This window comes from Drosophila obscura, unplaced genomic scaffold (genome assembly GCF_018151105.1).
Source record: "Drosophila obscura isolate BZ-5 IFL unplaced genomic scaffold, ASM1815110v1 contig_150, whole genome shotgun sequence".
Taxonomy (NCBI): Eukaryota; Metazoa; Arthropoda; class Insecta; order Diptera; family Drosophilidae; genus Drosophila; species Drosophila obscura.
The window spans coordinates 559,113-574,967 of NW_024542736.1; the positions used below are offsets into that span (position 1 = coordinate 559,113).

The 15,855-nt window shown below is 40.2% G+C and overlaps 1 protein-coding gene across 2 annotated transcripts in view; it reads right to left on the reverse strand.

Annotated features, from left to right (window-relative positions):
- The window catches only part of LOC111073295 (mushroom body large-type Kenyon cell-specific protein 1), a 65,606-nt gene that overhangs the window by 30,763 nt on the left and 18,988 nt on the right, over positions 1-15,855 (reverse strand). The window contains exon 1 of one of the 2 annotated variants that reach the window (XM_022365564.2): positions 3,809-4,569. The exons of the other annotated variant lie outside the window; for it this stretch is intronic. Coding sequence (XP_022221256.2) covers positions 3,809-3,833 — 25 coding nt within the window. The 5' untranslated portion in view covers positions 3,834-4,569. Of the gene's footprint in view, positions 1-3,808; positions 4,570-15,855 lie in introns of those variants that run through there. 2 annotated transcript variants of the gene reach the window in all.

Here is a 15,855-nt window from a genome sequence, read left to right on the forward strand (position 1 = left end):
GTGTGGCACACGACAAAAGTTGTGGCAAAATCAGGGAAAAGCTGGAGCATTTTCCTAACAACAATCAACAAATCGCCACTTTGGCCCCGACAACAACATGAATGGCAAATTGGCAACACCAACACCAGGCAATGGCTACAAATTTGCTGTAATACAACAACAATTACATTAAAACGCGACCATAAACGTGCAGACCAGGTCCAAAGACGAAGCCAAAGTCTGGCTTAGACCACAAAATAAAGTTTGAGGCCGAAACGCTGACTGCGGCTGCGGCTGCGGCTGGGCTGTGACTGCGGCAGAGGCGCTACTAAAGCCATTCCACACCTTGTAAAATCAACAGAAAAAGCCGGCCCAGAAGAAGCAGAAGACTTGAAAGATACAGTGCAAAAGACAGATAGAGAGAGAGGGGCAAAAAGATAGAGATAGAGACAGGGCGAAAGCAAAATATAGAGGATGCAGCATGGAAGGGCAGAAGGCAGACCAAGATACAGATGGCTAGAAAAAGAGAGGTTTCATACAGATAGAGAAAGAGATAGAGAGAGAGGTTGCGGCGTGCAATTTGCAGCCTAGAAAAATAATTGCATGTGGAAGTTGCAGGGGGGGAGGCAAAGTCGCGTCGAGTCGCGTCTCATTCATGACGACGACGACGACGCTGCAAGTGCAAGTGCAGCTGTAACATTAACATGCAACCAGACGACGCAGCCACTGCCACTACTGCTGCTGCTGCTGCTGCTGAGATGCAGATGCATTCAACGTCATTGTTGTTGTTGCTGCAACTGCAGCAGGCAAGCAGGCAGCAGGTGAATTGCACGATTTTCAATGCAAAAGTCAAGAGCGCCAACGGAAAAAAGTCGTTAGCCAAGTTTTATGCATAGGCCCGGGCCATGTAACTATTTAGCCAGCTTTTGTTGCTGCTGCTGGCTAGAACTGTGGCACCCGGCGGGTGCATGTGGCAAAGAACTCCTTGTACACTTAGCGAAATACGAATCTCTAGAAACCGGAAACTGGAGCAATCAAACATTAAAGGAAAACTAAAGGATCTTCATATTCCGGTCATGGGAAATAATTTCGGAGGTTCCAACATTGGGCAGTCTCTTTTCCCTCAGTGCATGCCCTAGCTCGTGGTGGAAGGAAACAGAAGGTCTGACCAGGCAGTCAGTCACTCGGAGAGCCTGCTGCCATCGAAGCAGAGTGGTAGCAGCTTCCTTTTGGCAGCCCCAGAACCAGAACCAGCTCCAAATCGACACACGTTTCGTGCCGCCGCTCGTTTGCCGCATATGCAGATGGACGCAGCCTGCAGCCATGGCCCTGGCAGCCTAGACCCAATCCCGAGACCCGAGACCAGAGACAGCTGTTTCCGTTTGTTAAATGTTTGCTGTGTCCGTCCGTCCCAAATGATTGGCAAGAGATTGCCACCGAAGACATTGATGTTTGTAAATTTGTTTTGGCATTAAATGTGTCTTGTGTCGTCTTGTTCCCCCGTGCAACATGTCAACTAATTACGATCCACGGTCAGCAGACATACAGTGCGTTCCAGGACCATAAAATGTGATAAGATAGACAGGGTTTAAGGCGATATAATTCATGCAAATGAGTTCAGGGATAAAGACTAATTTCTGCAGCAGATTTTGATCTTTCCTTCAGTATATAGTTCCCTAAAAGTAAAGCATATCATAAATGCTGGTAATAACGTGTGTGGCCAGCGCCTGGCGTTCTTCCAGCCACTCTTCCGCCTCTCTGTCACTGCTTCTTTTTAGCCAACAGTCAGCAGATTTTTCGTTTATTTTTGTGGGGTTTTTCGCTCGTTTTCGTTGTTTCATTTCTCTTTTTTTTTTTGTTAATAAGCGTATTTAATGTTCACACATTTGTCACGACGCTGTTTGCCGTTGCCGTTTCTGTTGTATCTTCAGTTACTGTTTACAACACCTTTTATAGTGCCGGTTTGGCATTGCCTGTGTGTATGTGTGTGGGGCTGTTATCTTTTGGGGCAAAATGGTAAACACTTTTCGAGTGTCCCATTATCTAATTTGTCGGCTCGAAAACAGCTGCAAACGAAATTTGATCATCGTTGAATGGGATTTTCGCGATATTTTAATAAGTTCAGGTAGCGCAGCGACAAATGCTTCCTCACCCAAAAAATATACACAAATGAATGGCAAAGAAAGGAAGGCAATGATTAATCATAAAGAACCTGAGTCAGACCGATGAAAAATGATACAAAGAACAACAAGTAATACTCGTAATTTCAAAATCGAATTGATTTCTGTTTTTTTTTTTTGTTGCAGTTTTCTTTCCCTCCCCTAAGAATATAATATATGGTTTTTACGACTCTCTGTAGAGTCCCGTCCCCAACACAATGGCCGCCGCCACAAAATGTTATCAGCATTCAACTATGTTGTGCAAAGAAAAACTATATATAAAATGTACATACTCGTATATGGAAATGGCGATAATTTGAAGTACATTAATGATGTAGAATGGACCACACCACACAATTTTACGAATCTACATGTAGAACTTTTGATAGAGTTCTATATATAATGCAACCATTTCCACACTTTGTTCGTAATTTTCGTTTCGTGGCGACAAAATAAAATTTTTTGTCAGCAACGAAATAAAATCAATTTCGTATGCCTCTCTCTCGCTCTCTTGATAAGAAAAGCGCAAAATGTTTCCGCTTTTTTTTGTTTTTGTATTTGTGCGATTGCATGACATGCCATAAGAATATATATATTGTACATACAATTATATATATTTTTTGTTCAATCATTTCTTGCTTAAATTTTTGTGTTGGATTTTGCAAGATTTCGCCACGTATCAGGCCAGGCGGCGGGGCGAGCCAAAGTTTTTTTTTTTCGCAATTTGGGTCAGAATAAGCGAACGTCAGTCAGGGACTGGCTGATAAGAAGTGTGTTGCCTCAACAGAGATTGCCACGATTATGGACGTTGTTCCGAATCTAATCGAGAACTATCTCCCCACGGCGAAACGTAGAGAAATGTTGAGAAATGTACAGGTTTTATGGCTTCCGCTTTATGATTGGCGATCGGAGATTTGGCCGCGAAGAGTCGCCAGATTCTGAATGAATGTTAAATGAATGGTAATGCAAGCAAAATTATCTGTAATTTTATCTTTAAAAGTATTTTCGGAAGTAAATGTAAAGAAAGTCTGCAAACATCTCCAAAAATGCATATACAGAAGTATCTGCAAAAGTATTTCTAAACGTGTCTATGGAAGTAGCTGTTTAAGTATTTGTAAAAGTATCTGTAAAATTATCTGTAGCTGTATGCTTGTCCATACTCGACAGTTGCTTGAACTTCTGTCCTTAAGTATTGCTCAATGTAATTGTCATTGCGGCGATCGCATTGTGACGCCTCTGATAGCGACACCCGCTCCCAAAACCATTCCCCTGGCCTTCACAGTGCCCTGCCACTTCTCGCCCCTTTGTGCAGCCATTGTGTGTCTTTTGTTTACACATTTCGCTTTCGTACATATACATATGCATGTACGTCAGGCTCTCTGACTGAAGGACAATGTCAATGAGGCATAAGCATGAATTTTTTACTGTTCATGAACGTTTTGGCGGTTTACACGGCGACCGATAAGCGAGAGCCAGTGAAGGTCTTCAGAAAGCTCGTCTATAGAAAGTGATGATAGTGTGATTTAAGAGCGGAATCGGGATTCCCAAGTAAAACAGTAACTCTCTGATATTCTATTATATAACGATCTTCCAGATATTCTTATAATTAATTATAACATTAATTTTTATTTATTTGGTAGACGGTTCTGGGCGGTGGGGTGGATACGTACATATTTCATAGCTGCTGATGTGCATAGCATCACATACATTTGTCTTGAATTACGGTATGCCCAAAAGCCAAATTGATGCCGTGGACGATGCTGCCACAGATTCTTCCACTGCTGCTGCTGCTGCTGCTGCTGCTGCTGTTGTTGCTGCCTCCGCGGTGAAGCAATTTACAGCCGCCGCACGGCGTTGCCACTTGGTGTGGGGTTGCAGTTGCACGCACCGGCTCCCCCTTGCTGATAATTTTTTTTTCAGTAGCTCGCCTTCTTGTTGCACATATATTTTTTGGGGTATATAATTTTTATATACAATATAAATTCTTTCCGTTTTTTGTGTGGATGCGGCGGCACACAAAAGGCAAAAGTGCAGGCAAATTTTGTTGTTGTTGTTGTTGTTAATCTTTTTGTTGATGATTTTGTATGTCGTTTTTCTTTTTGTAGCAGATTTATATATACATATATTCAGATATATATGTATGTGGAGCACAAAGTAAATAATATGCAGCGCGTGAAAATTTCACGAGACTTTTTCTTTCGGGATTTTTTTTATATTTTATGTTCAATTTACAACAGACAGCGCCAATTGTTGGTGTTGCTGGTTGTTGTTGTTGCTTGTTGCACTTTGTGTTGTTGTAGATTTTTTGACAGTTGTTGCCACGCTGCTGAAGTTGCTGCTGCTGCTGTTGCTTTTGTTGCTGGTTGTTGTTGCAATATTAATTATTTCAATTATTATTTTTCCTGCATTTAATTTTGCGCTCTCTTTGATATGTTTTATTATTTAAAACTTTTTCTCTTTTATGTATTTTTTGTTTGAACCTTTCTTTTCATCTCTTATATTTAAAAATAATTCAAAAGTAATGGCGCTACTTTTCTAATTATTTTTTAGTTCTTGCTGTTTTAATTTTAATATTTTGTTGTTTGTTTGTTTGATGGGATTGCACTTTTTGTTTTGTTTTGTTTTGTATATTGTATTTAATTCAACATAAATTTACTAACAAAAATGTTGTTGTTGCTGCTGTTGTTTTTTATCTAAATGGTGAAAATGGAGGGGAAAACGTTGTTGAAAAGAGATCTCATTCATGACAGATACACTAATGAATGAAATGGTGAAATCTTTGAGATAAATTTTGTATCTGTTTGAGTATTTGAGCTATTTTAAGAATCCTAAGAATTCGTGCGTGATTTATCGCAGATTGGTAGCATTTTTTTATATACAGTTTCCTTCGATAAGATTTTAGGTTTTTGATTTTTATTGGAATTTACTCGAACGCCGTATTGCAGAATGCAGAAAAAATGAACTCTGTAGATGGCCAAAATGAAATTAGCCAACGGAAAGCAGTAACCACCCACCCCCTGCAGCAGCATACACTTTCAGGCAGGATGAGGGGGTCTGTGTGCCCCAACCCGCTTCAACAAGAGTTGAGCTTAAACAAAAAAACTTTATGCCAGCGAAAAATGCGAATAAAAAATGTATATAAAATATATATAGAATCGCATGGCCAAAAAAAAATCACCAAAAAAAACCATTGTAAATAGTAATTTAAGTTTTGGAAGGGGCAGGATGGGGCAAGAGGATGTTTCCAAAAAAAAAAAAATGCTGGGAAAAATCCAACCCGAAACGGAAGGTGAGAGCCAAGGAAATAAGAAAAATCAAATGGCTGAAGCCCATGCCACGGCTCTAGCCCCCTGCCAAGCTGCAGTTTGGTCATCTGCGATGGTTATGGGGGGTACTCCGGTTTTGGTTAGGGATATTCCAATTGATGCTGCGCTGCTGCAGCGCTGCTACGTAATTTTTTTTCGGCTATTTAATTTGCCATTTTTTTTGTTTTTTGTTTTTTGGATGGTTTCTTTCTACTGCGTGTTTTTTTTTTCGTTTTATGTTCTCTCTTAGTTTTTGTTCATTATGCTGTGTGCCCGAAGCCCCGACGGCAAAACTGGAGACCGAGAGACCTGGCCATTGTCATGGTGGAAGACTGTCCCAGGAATGGGTTTGGCGGTTGGATACTGGATGGAGGGCGGAAGGGGCGCCTGACGAAAATTGAAACTGACAAAAATTTGTTACATTTGCCTGCTGCACAGGAAAGTTGGCAGCCCCGAACCCCACCTCCAAAAAAATACACACTTTATTACAGCTACTGCTCCATCTCCATCTTCATCTACTTCTAGTCTTTCCTTTTTGTTCCCGTTCTCTCCCTTTTTTTCAACTGCTGCTTTGTTTGTTTTGTTTTACTGTTGCTTTTGCTGCTGCTGCTTTAGAAGTTTCAGTTTTGGCTACAGTTCATTTTGTCTGCAGCTGGCTATGTGGCATTCTTTTTTTCTCGAGGAGTTTCTTTTGTTTCATAATTTTTTTAGAATTATTCAGCTATTTTTCAATAATTTTGCAATGTTTTTGGATGTTAAAATGTATTTTTTTAAGGATATTGGTGCAACTAATGGAGTGAACATAATTTAAAAAAAAAGGTTTTAAAGGTTTTTATAGGGTTTTCAAGTTTATTTGATGTGTGTTTTGTCTTGGGATTTTTATATTGTTTATTTTGAATATATTTTTGCAGCGTTTATATTTCAATGGGTTTTTACACTTAAGGAAATTATATTCTTTTTGTACATATGCATATATGTATGTATTAGGAATACAAAAACCGATCATATATAAATTGTTTTGCTATTATGTTTTGGAACGTATTTTATTAAATAATTTTCAACTTCCAATGTATTTAATTAAACTATTTTAAATTTTTTAACTTTTATTTAAACTTTTATTCGTAGCTAAAGTTTTTTAACATATCGTTTGATTTTTTTTTAAATTTAATTTTTATGCTTTTAAACACTTTCACAGCTTTCAAATTTTTGTTAGCTTTGTCTAGTTTTCTTTTCCGTTAAAATGTTACCAAACATTCTTTCGATTTGCTTTTGTTTTCACCGGTGGTACGGGTACAGTGACCACTAATAGTATATACAGGGACACACACACACACACAAAGTCAGGCATCAGTCAAACAGTCAGTCAATCAATCAGTCAGTATGGGAGGCAACACGCACTTGAGCCGGGCAATGCAACTATTCAACCAAAAGACCGAAATAAAAATGCATTCTATAAAAATTTTGCGAGTGCGCGAAAAAAACTTTTCCGCATTTTGCATGACAGCAGCGACGTCGACTGCGGACGGACCGCGGCGTGGCGTCAACGTCAGCGTCGCCACACTCTCGCACACACGCACACACACACGCACACATAAAGAGAAATAAGCGTAGATGAGACAAGCGGCGATTGCCATGATATTATTGTTGTTTTTTGTCCGAAAAAAAAGTCAAACAAATGAGCGGGATTGATGAGTGGGTGGGTGGACGTTCGTTGGATATGGAGGGGGAAGCTGATGATGATGGGGCACTGGGCAGTGCGTGAAGTCAGTGGATGGGTGGCTGTGTCTCCAGTGTGCGTATGTGCCTCAAATGGAGTGTGACCAATGCAGATAGGGTGGACAAAAAAACATTGGTGACGACTGACCAAAGCGTGGACTGGCCCAAAAATGTACGATGAGTGTGATCATGTGATTTTCCCTATATAAATTATTTAAATCATCGCTGATGCACTGCTGTGGCGGTAGCTAAAAATGTTTCCAAAAGATGATGTAGACTCAAAAGTTTTCCCAAAACTTTGAAATTGTAGGGCTTCTAGATTCTAGTTTTCACACGCTGATGCTGATTAGTGTGACCAACGATTCGATTGCCCAAAAATTAGCGACACTCGCGCGGCGTATACGCAATTCACAGCCACTGGCGAAGATTTCCATTCTGTTGTTTAATTTTGTTCCCAAAAACATACGTTCACAAAATTTGAAAGTTTTCATCACTCCACTTGGTTTGTGGTTCTTCTTAGCTTGAAAAGAATTCTCTTCAAATATGTATATTTTTCTTTAATATTTGTTGGTAATTTTAGGATTTTTAATCACTTTTTATGGTTTGTTTTTTCTTATAATATCTGGTAACTTTTCGGTTTATCAATGCCAAATAATTTTCGGGGTGTGCAAAACGATTTTCGTGTGGCCTGATGGCCTGCGTGTAAATGGGCAATGCGCTTAGTGCTTTACGATTGATATACGCGATCGGGCGGACGCTACACCTCGGAACGACTCGGGCCGCGTCCGAAAATGCGTTCCGTTGCATATCGGATGCGTTGTGTTTATGCGACTGCCGCAGCCGACTGCAAAATTATATCACAACAACACACGAAGACACACGGAGCCACGGCGCTGGCGTTGGCGCTGGCGTCGACGTTGCCGCCGCACGTTCAAAAATTGCATACAAGCGCATTCGGACTCGACAGAAGCAAAAAAAAAAAACGCAAGCAGCAACTACAACAAAGCTAGAATACTGAGAGAGCTTGGCCAGAATGAGAGATAGAGGGAGAGAGAAACAATGAGTGAGAATGAGAGCTGGAGGGGAGGCTCTGAGTGAGAACAAATTCATACTGCATGGAGAGCATTTTGAGTCATTTGAGTAAAGCGCATACGCGAAAACTTTAGGAGCAATGGGGTAAGACGAGGAACAGGCCTGGACCTGAGCTGGAGAGCGAGAGGGGTAAAATATATAGTCTGACACTCAGGTAGTTCTATAGAGAGAGGGTATGAGACGTTGCTAGAACCTGAGTCTGAGTCCCAGCCATAGCTAGAGAGAGCTAACCTGAACGAGAACCAGAACCAGAGAGCGAGCCTTAGCCTGAGAGAGCAAGCTACAGCTTGAGAGAGCAAGCCAGATAGAGAGTGCAGAGCAAGTGCAGTAGCGGCAGCAGCAGCAGCAGGGCAATGAAATTGCAGCGAGCAACTCGACTTCGATGCCAGCGCGCGTTGATAAAAAGCCAACAGCCGACTGCGCGCTCAGCTGCCAAAATAGCCGGCGTCGATTCGGTTTTGGCTTCGGATTCGGTTGTTCGGCTTTGTCGGTTCTAGAAGACCGACCCCGGTCTCCCATGCTCTCTCTTTAAGCTTTTGACATTGTTGACAATTGTCCTAAGAAATGTGGCTTACAATTAACACACTCGCACACACACACACACACACACACACACATACACAACCCTAAAAGAAAAGTCACTCAAATTAGTTGCTCTACCAAACACACACACACACACATCTAAGTTCTTGTCTAGAACAAAGCCAGTACAAAGTCATATGAAGACACAAACACATTGAAATAATCATCTCGCAAATTTATTCACCACATTTTTTTGTGCCACTCACGCACACTGTCAAAGAAATGCATTTCTGCTGCTGCGCTGTCACCGTCGACGTCGCAGTCACAGCAATTAGCTGCGTTTTTTTTTGTTTTGTGTTGAGAGGGGGGTAATGTTGGGTAGGGTTAGGGGTGACGAGTTTGAGAGAGGGGTGAACAGGGAAGGGAGCTGTTGACGTTGACGTCGCGACGTCTCTAGGGCCCTCTCGTCTGCTCGGGAGGTGAAAGGGGAATAGCCAAGAAATTATTGTTTCTAAATAGAGTTACAATTATTTATTTTATTTCTTTATATATATCAAATTCTGTTTTCCAGTTTATTTAACTCTCTTTTCCCAAAGAAGGGAAGTCCCGTATTTATGTCAAATAATGATTAAACGAAACTATAAGTATATTAATCTGCATAATGCGCTCTGGTTTCCCCGTTTTTGGAAGCAAATTAATGAAGAAGGGGGGGACCCCAAAAACTCACTCATCGACAATAATCCACCAAATGAGCTTGAGAAATTGCATTTCCTGCTCATTAACAAGGAGGGGCCCGCTCTTTGGCAAACTCCAGTGTGGTGGACTCGATTTCCCCACGCACTGCAAATGCTCAATTTTGCACTCAAGAACATTGCACTGGGAGAGCGTGCACTCACTCAACATTCCCCTCGCATATGCACTCACTCTCTCACTCGGCAACAACATGTAAATGAGTTTTAATGTTCGTCGTCTTCATTTTCTGGTTTTTTGCTAGTTTTTTTTTTGTGAGTTTGCATTTGCTTTTATTATATTTCGTATGAACTTTGATTGGTCTTTGTTTCCAACTATCTCCATCTCCCTCTTTATTTCTCTCTCTCTCTCCCTGTCTCTTGCTGTGCCTTCTGTACTCCATAGACTCCCGCAATATCTGTTTCTTTACCTGCCTTAGCCTAAATGCGCAGTTAGATTGTCCAAAATGGTGGAACGTGTCATTTTCTGTCTTTACTCAAAGATGACTAATGCCTAATGAAAGATAAAGCCTGATTCCATTTTTTTCGGATCAGAAGGGAACTGTAGAACCTGAAAATCTTTACACACTTTTCATTTCATTCGGTAACGGTTACTACAGCAATTGTTGTGTAGTTGTAATGCAGCGCCAACGACCTGACTGACGCACGTTCAAGGTATTATCTCATAAAGTGCACACACACACACACACACTCACACATGCACGCCACATGTTTAAAGTCGCGGGGAGAGTGAAGTGAAGTGAAGAGAAGAGCGAGGCACCACATACGAGTACATATGTATGTATGAACGCACGCACGCTACAATAGCCCTTGCTAAAATGAAAAACAACAACAGCGACATCGACTGCGACAACAATGAGAGCGCGCAACAGTTGCAAAGTCATGTGGGGCGAGTGCTGCAACTGAAAGCGCAATGACTTCCAAACCCCGTCATATATTTAAGCCCTCCCTCCCACTGATGAGCCTCCTTCGATCATTGATTTATCATTAATAAATGTAATAAAATTACACAAAAATGTATACGATATGTATGCATGTGTTTGAAAATTGCATTATACGATAAGAGCTCAGAGATATACTGGTAAAAAACAAAGACCTACATATATAGATAATCGTACACAGAGAACAATTAATACGATACCTAAATTAGAGGCTGTCTTTGCCATAAATTTTCCCCCAAGATAAATCAGATGTCCATCACTGAAATTTTATGAAATCAGATGGAATCGAGATTTAAATCTTGTGGGATTTTTAAGGTTCCTTCACTCTTTAAAACTTATTCCATGCATATATTCCAATCATTCTTTTCTCCCGGTGCATGTGTGTACATTTATTCAGTTGGTAGATGAAACACAGTTTTGATCAAAGTCTGCTTATCGTTTGGCCTTTTGTTTACACTTCAGAGCAGAGACAACTCATTTTTTGTTGCCACACAAATTTTATTGGGACACATCACATGCGATTCTTTATACTTTTTGCATTCACTTACAACATCTTCAATTTAATCAATTTTTTTCGTTATTATACATATATATAGCATCATAAAACTGTACATATATATTTTTGCAATAAGTATTTCCAGAATTGTTGATAATACTCTTTAGTCAATTTGAGGCGATTTTGTTGTTGTTTTCCTTTTCACGTTTTATTTATGGGAGGGCAATCTCTATACAGTATATTGTATATGGATTTTATTGTATAGAAATGCATTGCGTATTTCTTAGATTTTGCTATTGCAATTTGTTGCATTCGGTTATGCGGTTATCAGTGTGGTGCACTGCAATGCCGCAGATGATTCAGCTCTGAGGGGAGTGTTCTTTGTGTGGCAAAGGAGTATTATTGATCAGGCACAAAATTTCTGATGCAATTCTATACATCGAACTAATTTATCTGTTCAGTAATACTAACGATATACACCATCAACAACTCATTCAAGAGACTTTTTCTCTTATCTTAGCAGCTGTAAGGTATTAAGGTATTAATTAAACAAGGTTGTGGTTTTATCTAGTGATTCAATGCCTTCAATTTTAGTGCTCAAATTGAAAAATTTTAAGCCTTCTTATCATTCGACCGAACGATGCCTTAAACACAGAGAAGTGTGTTCCGAGAAGTGAGGAAACCTTAATCCAATTAATGAGTTATAAAATAGATTATGTTAGCCCGCAAATAATGTTATTACTTAGTCATTGCTGCGTATATTAACCGCTTTTAAAATACTTATTGAAAAAAGCCATAAAACTTAAAAAACTTAGTTCGAAAGGTAATTTTTTTCGATTTATGTTGTGGTTTGTACTCCGAAATGTCTGTGTGCGTGAGGTGTGAACTTTAAATCATATTTCCCAATTCCAAAGTACATTTAGTTACAACTACTCCCGCATTGGCTGTTGAACCATTTATCCGATTGCGACATATCACGTATACGCATCGTAGTTCCACTTTTTGTGCTGATGTATTCTTGGCGGTTTTTTCTCGCTTCCGCATAAAATGTCGCGCAACAAGTTGTTGCCGTTTCGCCATAGATGTCGTCGGCGGTTCCCTCTCTGTTCCCCTTACACACAACTGCTCCTACCCGTTTACCGTTGCAACGCCATTTTGGTGAAATCTCAAGGCGAACTTGTCTCCAGTCTCGTGTGTGTCTCACTTCTCACTTACTTCTCGTGTTCCCTCTATTCATTCTTTAAGCTTGTTTATGCTTGTAATTTCGTTACGTTTGATTAGTGGCCGGCAAATGGCATTTGACTTGCAGCATTTTGATTGCATTTTGTATAAAAAAATCTAACTGGATTTTTCTACTACTATTTTTTTAGCCAACCTTGAGCGCGGTTAGAAATTGTGCACTTGGCTGGCTTGTCAATAGAATTTGTATATTTATTCTGAAAATTTATGGCACACGATTTTCACATTAGAGTCTGGGGGAACACCGAGCTGCTGCTGCAGCTACTGCTGCCACAGTGAAGTTTAATTAAATGTACAGAAAAAGAGAAAAATATCAGAAAATATATACTATATACTATATGGAGGGGGGACAATCCCCTTGGAAGGAAGCATCGATCCAAACCTACGGCTGGCTATTAAAATTCATGCCATTGAGCCAAAGTCTAATGCATTTTCAATGTATTTTTACAAAGCAATGTGCTGAATATTTATCGATTAGATGTCGTCTCTTCAGCTCTCTCTCTCTGTCTGTCTGTCTCTGTTCCACTGTGTATGTATGTCTCTGTGGCAGACAAAGACGCAGCAGATAAAACGGAAGTACAGTTTGTAGTGTCCGCACAAAAGCAATTGCCACCAAGGAGCTCCAGCAGCGAAGAGCCAGCAGAGAGTCAGCAGAGAATCAGCTTCAAGGAGTTGAAAGCGCCACAAGTGCCACAAGCAACAAAAAAAATCAGCAAAATCTAAGGTTTTTTCTTGTTATATACTTCTGCAAAGAGTTCTATTATTTTGAGAGGGAGTTTGGAATGGTCATTGGATAGATTTTATTGTGGTATTTAGTACATATATTCTGAAAAAATCTACGAATCTGGATCCCATATTTAATATATGTATCTGTTTATTTCCCATTATTAATATTTGACTGTGGATTCCTTTTGAAAGAGTATTTAAAACTCGAATTGTACCCATTCATCCCTGGGAAAAGAGGAAAAAAGCTTTTCGTCTGGAAGTTGTCATATTTTTTTCGGCCATTTCTTCCTTTGCTTCCTTTTTAAGGCTGGTGAAAAAACCAAAGGAAAACCAAAGTAAAATCATTTTCATGTTGGTTGGGGTGGGCGGTATTTTCTTTTGGGTGTGGCCGCTGGCTGAGTTTAGGATTTTGAGGACACTTTTTTCTGCAGGAATGAAACCACATAATGGTATTTTTTTGATGCTGATTGGATTGGCAGCAGATTTCTTTGGCTAATTTCTAGATGCCGTCACTAGGGGCTACCATATGGTAGGGATCACAGCTTCTTAACCTAATCAAGCCCTCTCTGTTGCTTACTCTACAACTCGCTCTAAGTCTATGACTTCTGTGTATTTGTCTCTTTCTCTGACAAACAACAAGTGTCGACCATTGACAACTGTTGCTCCTGAGGTGTGACTGGGAAAACAACATCCTCGTTCTCTCCCACTCCCTCTCCACTCCTCTCTGTCCCTGCCTTTCCCTCACATACACACACACATGTGGCTTTGGTGGAAAAAGGCGCTCGTCGAAAATCGCCGAAAGTGACGCGATGGCAACAGCCTCAAGCCCCCCAAAAAACTCAACCCAATCCACTACTTTTTCGCGCTGCCGGCGGCTGCGTCGCGTTGGTGTTGTTAGAACGTGTGAAGTGCTGCCACCGCCCGTCCGTTAGTCCGTCAGTCCGTCCGTCTTTCTTTGCATACTTTTGTGCGTTTGCCGATGCTGCTGCTGTGGCTGCCACTTGTTGTACAGCTGTATATGTGTGTGAGTGTGTGCGAGAGACTTATGCAACAAGTGCGCTAGTTTGCTGCTGTTGTTGTGCAACGATGTTGCAAAGTCAAACATAAACGTCTGGCACGTCGCCATCAGTGTCGTGGCATGTTTTGGGTCTCGTTTTTTGGGGTGGGTAGGGCTTTTGAGTTCAGATCCTGTTGCTCCTTTTCGGCTGCCTTTGTTGCAGACATATGTTTTGTCTGTGCTCCTTCCAGCCAGTGGTGAGTGGTGCAGAATAAGTTGTTTCTCCAAGAACTCTTACATCAGCATACACATGCCTCAGACTGTGGCAGCTACTCCTAATGGCTCCTTGTTGCATCTTGCAAAAGTTGGGCTTCTTTTTTCGGGTATTGTGGCTGGGGCAAGTGTTTTTTACCACACACACCACACAATCTGTCAACGAGCCGGCTTTTGAAAGTTTTCATCGCCCATTTTCCTCTTTTGGTTTCATATTTGTTTTGACTTTTCCTTTTTGGGTTCTCTAATAGTTTTGGCCAAGTCGTTGGGTAAATTGCTACCTAAATGGCTTTTACACTTTGAAAGTTTTCATGGAAAACTTGTCATAGATTTAATAGATTCGCATAGGCATAAGGAGTGAAGATGGGCGCCATCCCTTGCCTTCCGTTCAGAAGTTTATGGAGATGTTTCTTAAAAGAACGTGTCACTGATAGTTGACTAATTAAATTGTGTAATTTTTGGCAATGAAATGCAAACTCCATAAAGTGCATGAGAGCCTGTAGTTAGTCAGAATTCTAATTGAGAACTTGCTTATTTTTCAAAGACAATAAATCACGATTATGTTTTGGTATTCGTAAATCAAAAGTGCTTCATTCTTTAAATTCTCTTGAATTTCACTATGAAATTGATATAATTTTTGTTCGTTTTGATTTTATAAATTCGAAGGAAAAAAGCCCTGAGAATCAAATATTATTACCAGAGTGGATTTTTAATTTATAAACGGGTGTGTATTTTTTAACAACTGAATAAACTGAATTAAACTGAAACTGAATTCAAACTGAATTTCACAAGTTGTTCTGCTGCTTTAATTGAAAGATTGTTGCTCTCTATGAAAACAAAAAGATACGAATTAACAGAAGAATATCTACTTCTCCAATCTTTATAAACTTTATTACAATTCGGTTGCAAACATATCTGAAACTTTAGAATTTAAAAATAACTCAAAACACTCACCTTTTCTTAGAGTTTTAGCTGTTATTGCATTCTGAAAGTGTGATACAGCTCTTGCTGCTGCTGCTGCTGCTCTCAATCAGTCAATTCAATTAGGAATTTACACGGCCACAAGCGACATATGCCACAGTTATCTTTGTCTATCTAACTCGAAATATCTGTCTCTTTTCCGCTCTCTCTATCTCACTCTTTCTATCTAAAGACGTTCACTGTCTCTGTCTTTTGTGTATGCAAATGGTTGTGTGATCACTTTAATTAAATGCCTACACATAAATTATCTTGTGGCACTCAATGACAATTTTTTTTAATTAAATTTTCCACCACCACAGAGAGAGAGGGAGTGAAGCACACACTAATAAACGTAGTTAAAGGGAAACACACACACACACACACACACACACACATACAAGATGCTCAACAAGGAGACTCTCAAAAGCACACAACACTTTTGTCAAACACTTTTCCGCCCCTCCGGCGGAAGCGGAAACCCGACGCGGTGCAACAGTTGGCGCCAATTGTTGCTTCAATCAACACTCGAATCTGAATGGATGGTACAAAGAGAGACGCTTTCAGTTTTTGGATTCGTTGCGGCACAGAATGAAATTGTTGCACATTTTGCCGGCGATTCAAACTAACTTCAATTTGAGGTGCTTGCCTCTTTAACGTTTCATGTTTCTTCTTAAAGTTCTACTATTTTGAGATGAATTTCT